The sequence below is a fragment of the Nannospalax galili genome, unplaced genomic scaffold (genome assembly GCF_000622305.1).
Source record: "Nannospalax galili isolate Female #2095 unplaced genomic scaffold, S.galili_v1.0 scaffold419, whole genome shotgun sequence".
Lineage (NCBI taxonomy): Eukaryota > Metazoa > Chordata > Mammalia > Rodentia > Spalacidae > Nannospalax > Nannospalax galili.
The window spans coordinates 714,237-728,728 of NW_008343977.1; the positions used below are offsets into that span (position 1 = coordinate 714,237).

At 39.8% G+C, this 14,492-nt stretch overlaps 1 protein-coding gene across 1 annotated transcript in view; it reads left to right on the plus strand.

The window, feature by feature from the left end:
* The window catches only part of Zcwpw2 (zinc finger CW-type and PWWP domain containing 2), a gene marked incomplete in the record, with an annotated part of 165,116 nt that overhangs the window by 143,251 nt on the left and 7,373 nt on the right, over positions 1-14,492 (plus strand). The window contains 2 exon segments of the mRNA XM_029567035.1: positions 5,532-5,587; positions 6,720-6,787. Of these exon segments, the coding sequence (XP_029422895.1) occupies positions 5,532-5,587; positions 6,720-6,787 (124 nt within the window).

Here is a 14,492-nt window from a genome sequence, read left to right on the forward strand (position 1 = left end):
ATGTTTCGTATTACTATTTCAATTTCTTTTTGTGTTATGGGTCTATTTAAGCTGCTAATCACTTCTTGGTTTAGATTTGGTGGTTCCCATGCATCTAGATACCCATACATTTCTTTTGGGTTTTCAAATTTAGTACTGTATAGGTTTTTAAAGTATTCCATTATAATGCTCTGGATCTCTTTGGTGTCTGTTGTGATGTTTCCCCTTTCATCTCTGATTTTGTTGATTTGGACTTGCTCTTTCTTTCTTTAGGTTGACTGGGCTAGTGGTCTGTCTATCTTGTTTAGCTTTTCAAAGAACCAGCTCTTAGATGTATTGATACTTTGTATTGTTTTCTTTGTTTCTGTTTCATTAATTTCTGCTCTGATTTTTGTTATTTTTTTTTCTCTTCTGCTGGTTATTTCATCTTGTCTGCGGGGTTTGGGTTTCATTTGTTCTTGTTTTTCAAGTCTTGAATTGCAATGTTGAGTAATTTATTTGTGTTCTTTCTCATTTTTTATTTTTATTTATTTATTTTTTATTTAAAGAGTTCTCTGGGGAAGGTTGGAGGTCTTGGCTTCTATGATCTCTTGGGAAAGAATCCCTGGACTCTGTACATTTCATAAGCAAACTTTCACTTGGTCCATCCAGAATGTTGGCATGGTACCTCTGCCTTGCCTTCCACTGTGTCTAGTCCTCTCTGTTTAAGTGATGCCCCAAAGGACTGGGGGAAGTGGTTCAGGGCGTAAAGTGCTTTCTTCAATAGCCTGATGACCTGAGTTTGAGTTTGGATCCTCAGAACTCATATAACAGCCAGACAAAGCAGTAGCACAAGTTATTATCATCACAGCATGCCGCTGCCGGGAAATGGGAGGTAGAGACAGAAGAGTTTCTAGAAGCTTCTGGGCCAGCATCTGGAGTTCACAGCAGTGAATAACAAAAGACTCATCTCAAGCAAGGTGGATGGTGAGAACGGTAAAATGCCTAGCTAGTTTTGAAAAACAGGGGGAACCATATTACTCCTACAACCTACTGACAAATTATACATAGCAGATCAAGAAATATATGTCTAGGTAAGGTTTATCTGAGAACAATTGGTCTTTGCCAAAGATTTATCTACATGACACACAGTAATTAAAAGTACCAGACTGGTGGAACTAACCTTCTTGGATGTTTAACAGACATACTTTAAGGCCTATAATAATTTGGTCAGAGGAACATAAAGGACACTTTTTGCTCCTTGCCCTCCTAGGTCGACTAGTTCCAGGGGACTATGAGCATCTCTCAAAATGTCCTGTAGTTGTGGTGGGTCACCTGTCCTCTTGTACAAGGAGGCTGAGGAGACCCCACCAGATAGACTTGAACCGGTGTCCAGTCTACAAAGAGGAGGGTCAACACAGAGGAATCATTTCCTCCATGCTTCCAAGCAAAGCCAACCATGGTCGAGCAGGACCTTTGACTTATCTTCACATAGGTGGAACTGGTAAAAGAAAGGAGCCAGGGGCTCCTCCCAAGCCCATGTGACCCCTGAGAACAGATCCATCCTCAAACGACCTTAAGAGTAAAAATAAATTGGTTTATCTGCATGAACTGTATGGCCTTAACCACCCAAAAGGAAAGTATAACCAAAGATTAAAGGGGCCAATATAATTTCTTAAGAGTCCATAGACACAGCTAAAGGCTACATAAGAAGCAACAATGCCAGATAGGAGATACCTTCTTTTGAGTTGTTGGCTAGGGTGGCCAAAGGGACTCCCAGATAGTAACCCAGCATAGAACTGGGGAAATGAACAGCAGACTCCCACCTTTTCTTTATTATTTTTATTTTATGTGTATGCATGATTGCCTGCATGTAGGTAAGTGCACCCGTGTTGTGCAATGCCCGCAGAGGACAGAAGAGACTGTCGGATCCCCTGGAACTTGAGTTACGGACAGTTGTTAGCCACCGTGTTGGTGCTGGGAACGGAACTTGTGTCCTCTGCAAGAGCAGACAGTGCTCTTAACTGCTGAACCATCTCTCCAGCTTCCTTTTGTCCACTTTAAATTAATTTTTATATATGATGTGAGGAAGGGGTTGAGTTTTATTTATGTGTGAATATCCAGCTGTAGTAGTCCCATTTATGGAAATCAATATTCTTTCTTACTCAGTTGTCTACACACTTGCTGAAAAATCAACCATAAATGTGAGCATTCATTTCTGAACTCCCAATTTGATTCTATTATCTTTTTTTCAATTTTTATGCCAGAATCATAATCTTGAATTTTAGAATTTCATCATAAATTTTGAAAACAGGATCTATTACTACCAAACTGGCTCTTCTTTTACAAGATTTGTTTCACTATTTCATATCCCCCACTTTTCCATTTAAATTTTATCATTATTGATTTCTGCAAAAATAATTACATGCATTTTGAGAGCCATGTTATTATGTCTCAGTGCCTCTGAATTTATATAGTATTGTATTTGTTTTTTGGGGGGTCATTTTAAATATTTTATAATTTTTATTTTATGTGTGTGAGTGTATTGCCTGCATGTATGTGAGTGTGCCCATGTCGTGCAATGTCACGGAGGTCAGAAGAGGGTGTCAGATTCCCCTGGAACTGGAGTTAAAAAGGTTTGTAGCCACCATGTGGGTGGGTCCTCGAGTGCTCTTAACCGCTGAGCCATCCCTTCAGCAGTATTGTATTTGTTTTAAACCACTCTCAAAAATTTACTAAGTCTGTTTGAATTACTTACTACAAATATATTGTGGATAATTTTTAACCTATAATTTTTGTTTTCTTTTTTTAAAAAAAATATTTTTTTAATTTTATGACTATGTGTGTATTGCCTGCATATGCACCCGTGCTGTGCAATGCCCGTAGAAGTCAGAAGAGGGCATCTGATCCCCTGGAACTGAAGTTACAGACAGTTGTTAGCTGCCATGTGGGTGCTGGGATCTGAACCCAAGTCTTCTCCAAGAACAGCTAGTGTTCTTAACTGCTGAACCATCTCTTCAACCCCATGTTTTCTGTTTACAATATTTCTTTCTTTTTCTTCCCTGCTCTCTTCTTGGGTCCTATCAAATTGCATATGATTTTTAAATTTCCTCTTTTTCTTCCTACTAGTCCTGAAATTACATATTGCATTTCCCTTCTTTAGGAGATTATCCCTATGAGCGAACATATTTTAAAAGTCAGTGACTTTTCTGGAAATCTTGTTTGATTACTTTTAAAATTCTTCTGTTGGTCCTAATTAGACATCCCTCTCTTCATGAATAATCTAAAATCTTTTAAATACTTTTCACTCTAATTTGATCCCTTTTTCTCTTCCATTTGGTTGTCTACCATTATAAATCCTTCCTGTTATTAGGCTCTTTCAATTAAATTAGTCTTTTAAAAAAGTTTTAAGCCAAGTATGGTAGTACATGCCTTTATTCCCAGCACTTGGGAGGCAATCTGTGAGATTGAAGCCAGCCTGGTCTACATAGCAAGTTTCAGGCCAGCTAGAGCTACAGGGAGACCCTGTCTCAAGAAAAAGTTTCTTAGTGCTAGGAATCAATCTCAGGTATTGTGTATGCTAGATAACTGCTCTAGCTTTGAGTTATATACTCAGACCCAGTTAGTCTGGGTTTGTTTGTTTGTTTGTTTGTTTGTTTGTTTGTTTAGGGGGGAATAATTTAGGGGTCATTTATGTAACAACGTTTAATAATTTGTTTATCTTCACTTATTTTTGGTTTTTCTTTTAGGTTAAATCTTCTCCCCTGTAGCACATCCTTTAGTAGCTTTTTCAACAGAATTATGTCTTTTATTCACTTCTATTTTGAAAGTTTTAATGATTTTCCTACAACCATGAAAATCAACAACTGACAAAATAGCGCTGAAGCTCCCTGTACCCCTCAAATAGCCTCAACCAACACAAACATCCCACTACCTGCATGAATTACACTTTTACTGGGTATAATTTAGTTGATGATATAGTCCTGGGCACAGTTGTCAGTTGGTCCACAGTTTTGTATATTTGATTGTGAAACGTCTTGGCTGTCATCACTTCAATACTTTCTCTTTCTGTTCCTTTCTCAGCAGTGTGGTGAACTTTATCTTTGATTTTCTGTACTCAAAATTAATCTTCCAAAGGTTCTCTTTCATCTTTCTTAGGTAGATTTGATAATTTCCTCAGCTCTAGTTCCTGTACCTTTACTTTGTTTTCCTTGACTGTCATCAGTACTTTAAATCACTCACTGAATGTTTAAGTCAATGACTTTTCCTTCTACAAGTACTGTTTGGTTCTTTGTAAAATTATTCTTTACGTCATAAATGTCCCACAAGATCTGACCTTGTTCAGTGTGGTTTCTGTTCATGTTTAACCTTTTCTATGACTTAAAACTTGTACTTCAAGTGTATTTATTGCTGTAATATAAACATATAAAATTAAAATAATAAATGTAAATGACACAGGATGAAATTTTTACAAAATAAACATACTCTTCTTACCAGTACCATTTAAAGAAATAAAAGGTTGCAGAATCCCAAAACTGTCTCGTACCTTCTTTCAGTTACTCCTGTCTGCAGCAGCAACCACTGTCCTGACTTCTAATACGATACATGAGTTTCGCTTGCCTTTGAATTTTATATCTGAGCAATACATTGTAAATATTATTTTACAGTGTTTTTCTTTTCCAACATATTCCATATGCATTTAATTTTAGTTATTCTTAACTAGTGACAGTGGTGTAAGAGATCCTATATAAGTCTTTAATCTCTTGGCTTTTATGCCTATTCCTGTCATAGTTAATTTATGAATCCTGGGAGAATCTCATTTTAATTATTAGATTTGGAAATCCTAATATTCTCAGAAGACTTAAATTTGGGTTTCTCACTTCAGTGGTATAGGCTGAATGTTTTCTTTCTTTCAGGATTACTGCTTTTTGTCCCCGTTTAATTGCTCATGTCAGACTATGTAATACCTTGTTGTTTTTGTTGGATGAAGATTTTTGCCTGTTCTTTTTTCACAGTCAAAAAAATCCTTCAGACTCCATGCTTTATCTACCAGTGTTAACTCCAGAACATGTCACTCATTTGTCTTTGTTTAGACATAAAAAGTCCAGTCTTATGTTTCTTAGGCACTGCCATGACATAAGTTGTTGTGGACCTTCCCCATGCCAGTCCCCACCTCTTTACCTTTACATTCTACACTCTCCTGTGGTCTACATGTTTTTTTCCCCTATCATTTACATATGTATATATATGTATATATATATATCACTTTATTATATATACTTAAAAATCACTTTATTATTTTGATGTGTTTGGGGAGGGAAAGGTAAGTATGGGGAGGGGTGTATACAACAGATCTGCACTCAGTCACTACTCTAGTCCTAGAAACTGGGCAGATTGCTACATTGCCACATTTTCAGTGATTGTGAGGTGGGTGAGTAGATTACAGATGCTGTTTAAGAGCATGGACTAAAGTTTTTCTTTAGCTAAATTACTTGGACCATATAAAACCCATTAGTTTATTGAACAGATCCAGATCAATATGAACTAATTCAATTTTTTCCGTTGTTTTATAGACGCAAGTTTCCAAAAATAATATAAAGAAAAAGCCCAAATTTATAAAGAGAAAAAGGTATGTTTTATGAAAGTAGAAGTATTATGATAAAATTGAAATGTGTACTTTATATTTTGTTATATGGTATTTTCCAGATCTATTATTTGGTTTCAATAAAGAAATATTGTGTTTAAAATTTTCCAAAAGAATTAATAAAGTAGTAATCTTAAAAGCATAGGGAAAGTTATTGTTTTATTTTGCTTTTTCAGACAGTTTTACTATGAGGCCTAGGCTAGCTTCAAACTTACTGTCCTCCTGCCTCAGCATCACAAATGCTGGAATTACCGGCACATGTTAAGATACTTGACTGAGAAAGTTTTATATTCATACAAATATATTGAACCCAATCTTTAAACAATTATTATCATTTGAACAGCCACACAGACTTTTAGCTTAAAATATTAAAGACAAACCAGAATCAGATCTCCATAATAAATAAGCAACTGCTAGTAAGCTTCAATGTTGGTTCTCTCCTGCCACTTTGTGGAATCTAAGGATTGAACTCAGGTTGTCAGTGCTGCGCAAAAGCACCTTTATCCACTGGGCCATCGTGCCAGCCTGAAGATTGTTTTAAAAATGGGTTTTGATGACCTTATCTCAATCATGCATCATAGTAACACCATTAAATGTATCAAGAAGTGCATCACAGCTGTCTCCATTTAAAGGATGAAGAATCGTAGCTTGTAGAGGTGATTTTTCTCAGACCTTCTGATTGGAAACTATGCATTGGCACAGATGACTCCTGGCTCTAGCCACAAACACAGTCTGGGAGTAGGAATTGTGACTTTGCAGTCGTGGTCAACCATTTGCCTATGGTGCCAAGCTTCTCATTTCTTCTAGTAGCTCAAATTTCTCAGCTTCTTTACAGATTAGAACAATACTTAATAGCTATTTTTTTGGAAGAAAATTACATGAAAAAAGTCTGTGTGAGGTGCTTGGTAAATTTGATCATTGGAGCTTTGAACCCAGTGAAAGTGCAGATGAGTGTTAGTTCCAGTTTTCTTCTCTGCATCGTGCTTGCTACTGTCTGAGCCAACTGAGATGCTTACATTCATAATCTATGTGCAATGGTATGTCTCTATATCCACAGATATGTGTGTGTCTGTGTAGATGAACTTTTGAACTAAATTTATCAAAATCTTTTTTCTAGTGAGGCTGCTTTAAAACGCTCTGTTGAGAACATTTGTTCCCATGAAGCTTTATTAACGGAAACCATGGGTATGTGTAGGCCTGACTTGATTTTAGTTATTTTGCTTGTATCTAGTTTCACAAAATGTAGTTGTTTGCTTTTAAGTAAAATAAGCACTTGTAGGTATATGTGAGTAAAGATTTAATGAGTCATTTTGCTGACATATGGGAACTTTTCAATTTCCTTTAACTTTCTGTCTCTTCAATTAAAATTTCTCTGATTGTGTTATGATGCAGAGACCACCGGGAAAGACCACTCAGACTCCAGTTGTTCCAAATTAGCTGAATTTTATTAAGCTGGCCAGTGACTACCCTCTTGGTCGGGATTTAGAGACTACAGCCCCGACTCAGGGGAGAGCCAGGTTTATAAAGGCAAAAAACACATCCTGAGATATCAGGCAGTTGCACAAGAATGACACCTTTGTTCCTGCAGTTGTGCAAGTAAGCAGTTACAAAAGCCAGATAAGGCATTAACTTGTGGTTAGCTTTTCCTGGAATTTCTCCTCCTGGAACTGCCTGCCCAGGTCAGGACAGGGTCAGAGACAGCTCATCAAGATGGCAGCCCTGTAAAAAATGGAGGAGCTTAGGCTAACACATTCCCTGCTGACTCTGGGACATGAGTCAAATCATTGACTATCTAGCAACTCATACCGGGTCCTTAAGACCATAGTTTTGATGCTGTTTAGACGCCTCCTTATATACCCAGTTAGACAATTTAGGAGGCATCACAGTAAAGCCTAGGAGGAGGAGTAGCAGGGGTCCAGCAGCTGCAATTATCAAGGTGGTGAGCCATGGGGACCAGGAAAACAATGACTGGTACCAGTCAGAAGATGCTTGTTGTTTCTCTTCCCTCTTCTCTAGGTTTTGTTTAACCAGGGCTAGGGGTTCCTTAATTACACCTGAATTATTGGCATAAAAACAGTAAGTCTCACCCAAGGCCATGCATAAGCCTCCTTCCTTTAGTAACAGTAGGTCCAGCCCCCTTCTTCTGTAGTACCATTTCAGCTGGGGAGTTGACCTGTATCTCCAACTGCCCAATAAAGTCCTGGAGATGTCCAAGGTCTCTGGACCCTGCAGTGCCTATTCGCACAAGGAGGGGGACAAGGATGGCTACAGGACTTCTCTTGACCCTTGAGAGACCTGGATTAAGGTAGAAGTATTCTTGTCTCTCTTCTCCACTGTAGAGGTAGACCTCGGGGAGTACATAGACCAGTATGCATGTGTCACCATAGTGAGAGTCCCATGCTAGATGCTCTGTGGCCGTGCAGTAGGTATTCCACGCATCATTTAGCATAACTTAGGTGAAGTTATCTTCCTAGGCATGGTCCTATGACCAGATAATTGACAAGTGAAACTGGAAAGGTTGGTCTTCCAACAGATAGACTAGTGTTTTTATAGTCTTGACCAGTTAAACTTATGGGGCTATTTGCTACTCTAACATTCCCCCTTCTGAAGAGGTAACCCTAAAATCTTTTAAGAATTAGATAAGAGTTCCCAAATACTTTTGGTATTTTTGGACTTTGATACATACCATGCTGCTAAGAGGCCCAAGGGCATTTTGGCTTTTAGCCAAGAAAGAAACTGGCTACTTTTCTTTGGGGTCTTTTAACCCTAGCTGCCTAGCCAATTTCTACCTCCTGTTCTTATCACACCATCCTCTGAAGGGGTTACCCAAATTGCCAATCGGGATTCGGGGCACAGACCACTGCTGAATAGGGGCACAGAGTGTGCCAATTGGGATACCCCTTCAGTGGGTCTACCTAAAGGACCCCCCATATTGTGTAACTGATAGCTGTAGAGAGAAAAAAAAGTCTTTGGTGCCTGGGAGATATGAAAGAGAAGTAAAGGCAATAGTAGTTAGCATTATAAGCTCTAGACAGAGAACCAGAAAAAGTCAGAATAGGACAAATTTCCAATGTCCAAATCAAAGTCCATCAGAATTTCTTGATGAGGGCTTCCAAAAGCATCCATCTTTTGGGTTCCTCCTCATTTTTCTTTTTGTCACTAAGGCTGCACTTGAGAGTGATGATCTTAGGATTTGTTTTTGGGCACTTTGGCAGCTGTTGGCGTGGCTAGAATCAGTGAGAGTCCCCTCCCAAATGGTTTTGAGGCAGGGAGAAAAAAGAACTTTTGCCATCATTTAACTTTTAGATTGGAACAATAATGGACTTGTCTTCCTTACACTGCAGTGTTGAATTAGGCTAAGATTTGATCTTTATTCATCTGAGTAGCATTTTAGAAATAAAAATCATCAATGAGAAAAAATTGTCTAGCATCTTATATAAACTTAAGCCTAATGTCTGGGAAATGCAATTCCTTGGACTCTTAGAGAAATATTCTAATCTTTTAATTTTTGTTGTTGTTGTTATACTTTCCTATTGGGTGTTTAAAACTGTACAGTTGGCCCAAATAAATCAATTTGTTTTTACTCTTAAGGTCAGTTGAGGATCTGGCCTCAGGGATCACATGGGCTTTGGAGGAACCTTTGACTCCTTAGGCCTTTATTTTACCATTTTCATCCATATGAGGATGACAGTCCCTGGAAGACTGTTGAATCCCATTTTCAGGGCACAGTACCTAAGCCGAGGTGGAAGATGCAGGAGAAAGAAAAGCCATCTATTGATGTAAGGGTCCAGGTGGTTGGGATTGCCAGCAACCACATCCCAGACCAATGTGCCATGGTGACATCCAAAGACCTGGAATTGGGCCATTCTACATCAAATGTGGACCATTCCAACTCACACAGGGTGCACAGTTTGCTGGGAGAGAGTTTCACTACATATTCTACCTCCTCACAGAATCCTTCCTGGAAATGTCTCAACATACAACCAAGTGGTGTTTTATCTGAGCTACCCTCCCCCCTCCAATTTTTATACCAGTAATTATAGGCATACCAAAAGAAGACAGTCCACAAAACAAAAGACAAAACAATGAAAACATAAAAGATCAAGACAAACATGCAGTGGCCACTTTCACTCACACCAGAATCAGAAATCGATGGGGCAAGAGGACGTCTCCCCTTCCCCAGAGACCGGGTTAATGATTGCTTCCAATTTCCCCTTTCTCTCCCCTTGTCTGGACCAGGAGACTTACCAAAGCACTTCCAGAGGCCTCTCACAATTGTCCAATCTTACTTTAGTTTTAGAAATTTGTAAATTTGTGATTTTATGAAGCTGGCTACTGAGACTAACTGTATTGGAGAGTTCTGGGGTTGATTGAGAGACCCTGCTTCAATGAATACCATAGAAGAGTGATCAAGGATGATTCAACCTCGGGCCTTCACATGCACTCACATATACACACACTCATGAAAATGGAAAAGGAAAAAAATTATGGATACCAGATCCCAGTAGAGATCCCAACAGACTGTGAAGAAGGGTAAAAGGAGATGCTCTGAAGAGGAAGATCTTCCCACCCAGCCTGGGGACTTTACACATCTCTCCCTACAATCCTTTGTGTCTTATAAAAGCCCTGTGTACTCTCTGAGCTCTTGAGTATGGGGAGATTTGAGACAGAGATGTGTCCTTTGGTTTTCTTGGGGCCAGTTTTGAATAAACCCATTTCTACCAATTTCTGTCTCTGGGCTTTGATAAAGAAGCAGGGGGTTTCCAGAAACACTACCAGCTTACACAGAAAAATCAACATCAGCCAGGAGGCATCCATTGACTAGAAATAATTGGTAAATAAACCTCACTAGTTACCCAAGGTTTCAAAGTCAGTATGGCTATAGAAATGTGAAAATGCTCACCAAGTTTGTTTTATTCCTTCATCTCATAAACAATCCAAGAGTAAAAGTGTCTAGTCCATTGTGTTCGTTCCAAGAGATGACTTCCGGAAAGTAGTGGTCCAATCTTAACACTTCTTGGGACTGGGGATATGGCTCAGTGTGTAGAGTGCTCACTTAGCATGCATGAAACCCTGGATTCCATCTCCAGCACAACATAAACCTGATGTCATAACAAATTTCCTATAATTCCAGCACTCTGGAAATATATACAGGGGATCAGGTGTATATCATCCTCAGTACATAGGGAGTTTGAGGCAAGCCTGGGGTATGTGAGACCATGTGTCAAAAAATAACAGATGGAATCTATTACAGAATTCCAGAACTGGTCAAACACAGAAAGTATCTGTGAGTTGCTTAACCCCAAGTGACACATCTTCAATGCAACTTTTGCACTTAGGATGAATGCCTCTCTTAGCTCTTACCAGAGAAGTTTCCTTATGCAGCAAATGGTGATTAACACAGAAACCCACAATTGACCAATGTACAGAGAACAAGAGGCCACAGAGTGCTGATTCCTGAATAGGATAGCTGTTTCAAACTTCTGCCTCCCAAGGTTCAGGGAACATTGTGGAAGAGGAGGGGGAAAGATTGTAAGAGTCAGAGGGGTTGGATGACCACAGGGAAGCAGAGTTTTCCAGACAACTGGACAACTGGTCAGTTACTCATATGAACTCTCAGCAATGGTGACAGCATGCACAAGTCCTATGTAAACTGAAACCAAACATGGGGAAGTGAGTAAGAAATCCCAGCCCAATCTAAGGAACTTCTGGCAGTTGATATCTGCTGGGAGGGGAAAACACAGTGTCTTAGAGGGTTAGGGACTCTTGATGGGCCTAGTGAATGGATCCACACTGAAGGACATTGGAGGATGCAAATCATACTCTATGGGCCATATTATATCTATATAAGATATTTCATTAAATTGGCCAGGGAACAGTAGAGGAGGTAGGGAGAAGGGAACACATCTAAATGCCATCAAACTATATTGTATTAAAATCACAAAAAATCAATTAAAAATTCAAAAAAGGCAAATAAATAAAAATAAGCACCCAACAGGAAAAAAAAAAAAAAAAAAACACAGCAAAAAAACCAACAACAAACACTCCTCAAGCTTTTAAATTCCTACCCATATTTCTGGATTCCTGTTGTTAAAATTCCTTCCCTGAAAGAGATGTAAAGTACATCTACCCCCACCTCCAAAATATAATTCTACCACAGTTCACCCTGGGGAGCCAATGAGTTTATTGAGATTACCTAGGAGCACGGGCAAGAAGTTACTGTCACCCAGTGTTGGGGAACCCTACTGTTAAGGTCGGCTCCTTTCTCAGCAGGGGCTTCCTGCCTGACTTACCTGGAAAGTGCTGCCAAGCACAGATGCTTGGCTTCATTTAAAACATGACCTTTGGCATAGGTACCTGGAGTAAAAACTACCCCCAGGTTTTTGATAATTAGGCATTGCCCGATAGTTGGATGATAGGATCCCCCTACCACATGTAAATAAAGCATACTATGAGCACCTATCAGCTGAAGCATTGGCTACTGCCTCCACACTATATTTTCCCTAACCCCCACTGAATAAATGGAGCTGTTTCACTGAGTCTGAAGCTGTTTGTATCACTGAACCTGCCTCCCCGGAGGGGCTTTCTTCCATCAGTGCTCACTGGCCGTCCCTGACCCCGTTCATCGCTTCTGCTCTCTTTGTCCTCATGGACCAGTGGCCAACGACTCATGAGGGGAGGGAGAGACCCCACAGCTGGCGCCCAACGTGGGGCTCCTGGAATGTGCAGAGTTTGTGAGTATCCCCTCTCCCCAAGAGGGTAGCAGCAGCTTTGCCTTAAGCCATCCCACCCTTGAGGATTGGCAGTCTCTCTTTTTCCTATCCCCTCTCCCCAAGAGGGTAATGGCAGCTTTGCCTTAAGCCATCCCACCCTTGAGGATTGGCAGACATCCCTGCTGAGAAAGGAGCCAACCTTAACAGCAACCCGGAAGCTGCCACGTTAGACAGTGTTCACCCTGGATGGATGGTGGCTTCCTCATAGCAACCTAAGCGTGTATGGAGCCTCCCTTACCCTATATACTCTAGTCCCTCCTTGAGACACCAAGGTCATGTGCAGTTAGTGCAGAATTGAACACAGATGGCCTAGAGGAGTGGCTGGATGCTTAAGTGAGGGTACAATGACATTCCCACTACCTCCTTCTAGGAGGGAATGTCAACAGTTCACAGACGCCATCATGGTGGACTCTTAGAACTATGCACAACCAATATGAAGTTGGAGACAGCTTGGCTCAGAGGATTGCACCTTAGGGCAGCCATTCAAACTAAGCTTCCATTATCTCATTTCTTCATTGTATTATGGCCCAGGTGCTTGTTGTTTGAAAGCCAATACTCCAGAAAGGAGAGCTGGTGGGAAGGAAATCAGGTTTATTCACTGGCCAATTTATGCTACTAGCCTCAAAGCACCATCTTAGAGTCTTAGAAAGAGGAGCGGGGGACAGCTGACTTCTACAAAGACTACCTGCTGATGCTGAGTGGCCTTTTGTAGTCCAGGGCATGTGTCTCCTTTTCTTCTCTGGCTGGAAGATCACTGGACTTTGGCCTTCTGGGACTACTTCCGGTTGCTCTTTATACAGACATTACTTTTCTGCAAATTAAGTCTCACACCTCACAGCGAATTACATGCTTTGTATTACTTGATTCACAGAACTAAAGGATGAGGAGGACCATTTCATAGTATGGTGTAATCTGAAAGTCACCAGACCTTATAGATTCTCTAAACCCATAAAAAGAATATTTAGCAGTGAACACCTTAAACATTTAGGTGAAATCTTCACAGTTCTTCTCATCCAATAAATGTCTTCCCATTCAGTCATTTAAATGTAACTATCTCTTTAGAATTTAGAATGCCAGGCAAAGGGAGGAGAAGCAATTTTGCAAAGGACAAAGCTCAAAGGAACCACTGTTATGGTGGCTTCTAGCAAGGGTAGGGTCAGTCCTGCTTTACACAGTAGAAGGTAAGCCATCTTCTTGAATTTTTGTTTAAATTCTTGGCCTCAGTTTCCTCACATTCCCAGATGATACTATTTCCCTGCTGCAGCTCTCTCTCTCTCTCTCTCTCTCTCTCTCTCTCTCTCTTCCCCCCTTTATTCTCATCAGCAATGAATTGAAACAAGTCAGGAAACTACAGAAAAATCAGCATTGATAGGAGATGATTGGTCATTTTGACTCTATCTTTGGAGGATATCATTGACCAATTTTGATAACTGAGTCTGTAAATAACAGTAACTGCTATTTCTTGAGAATTATTCTTGAACTTCAGTTTATAGTACAGGAAAACCTGTTTAGAAAAGCAAGCTTCCTGTTGCTCTGGAAGCAGAATTTAACATCAGTCAAGTTCTTACAAATCCTTGCTGATTTATGAAGTCCTGCATTTGTCTACCCTTTGATCAAAAGGCAGAGTAGACATTTTTCCAACTTGCTTGCAAACAGAGATTACAGTGAATTTGGCAATAACATTCATTATCATAAATTGATTGTACTTTAGCCTAATGTTAGAAATATAAAGATGCTTATTTGCTATTTTCATTTTTAAGTATAGCTTAAAATGCATCTTTTCAACAGTACATTAAATTTCAGTGTCAGTTTCTACAGACTCAGAATTAAAATAGAAAAAAAAATCCCTAGATTCCTCCTACTCTGGGGCCAACTTCATCCCTAGATTCCCCCTATTCTAGGGTCAACTTCATTCTCCCTGATCCAGGTCTCACATGCTCACATCTACTTCACTTAGCTAGTTATACCCTCCCCATGCTGTCTACATCCCCACCTAGGGCCCAGTTCCCCTCCTGATCATCCCACCTGAGACCTCCAGACTAGCCTGGGTTTGCATTATTTGCAAAAATAAGAGCTAAATCTGCCTTGATGTCTCATAAACATTATATATATATATA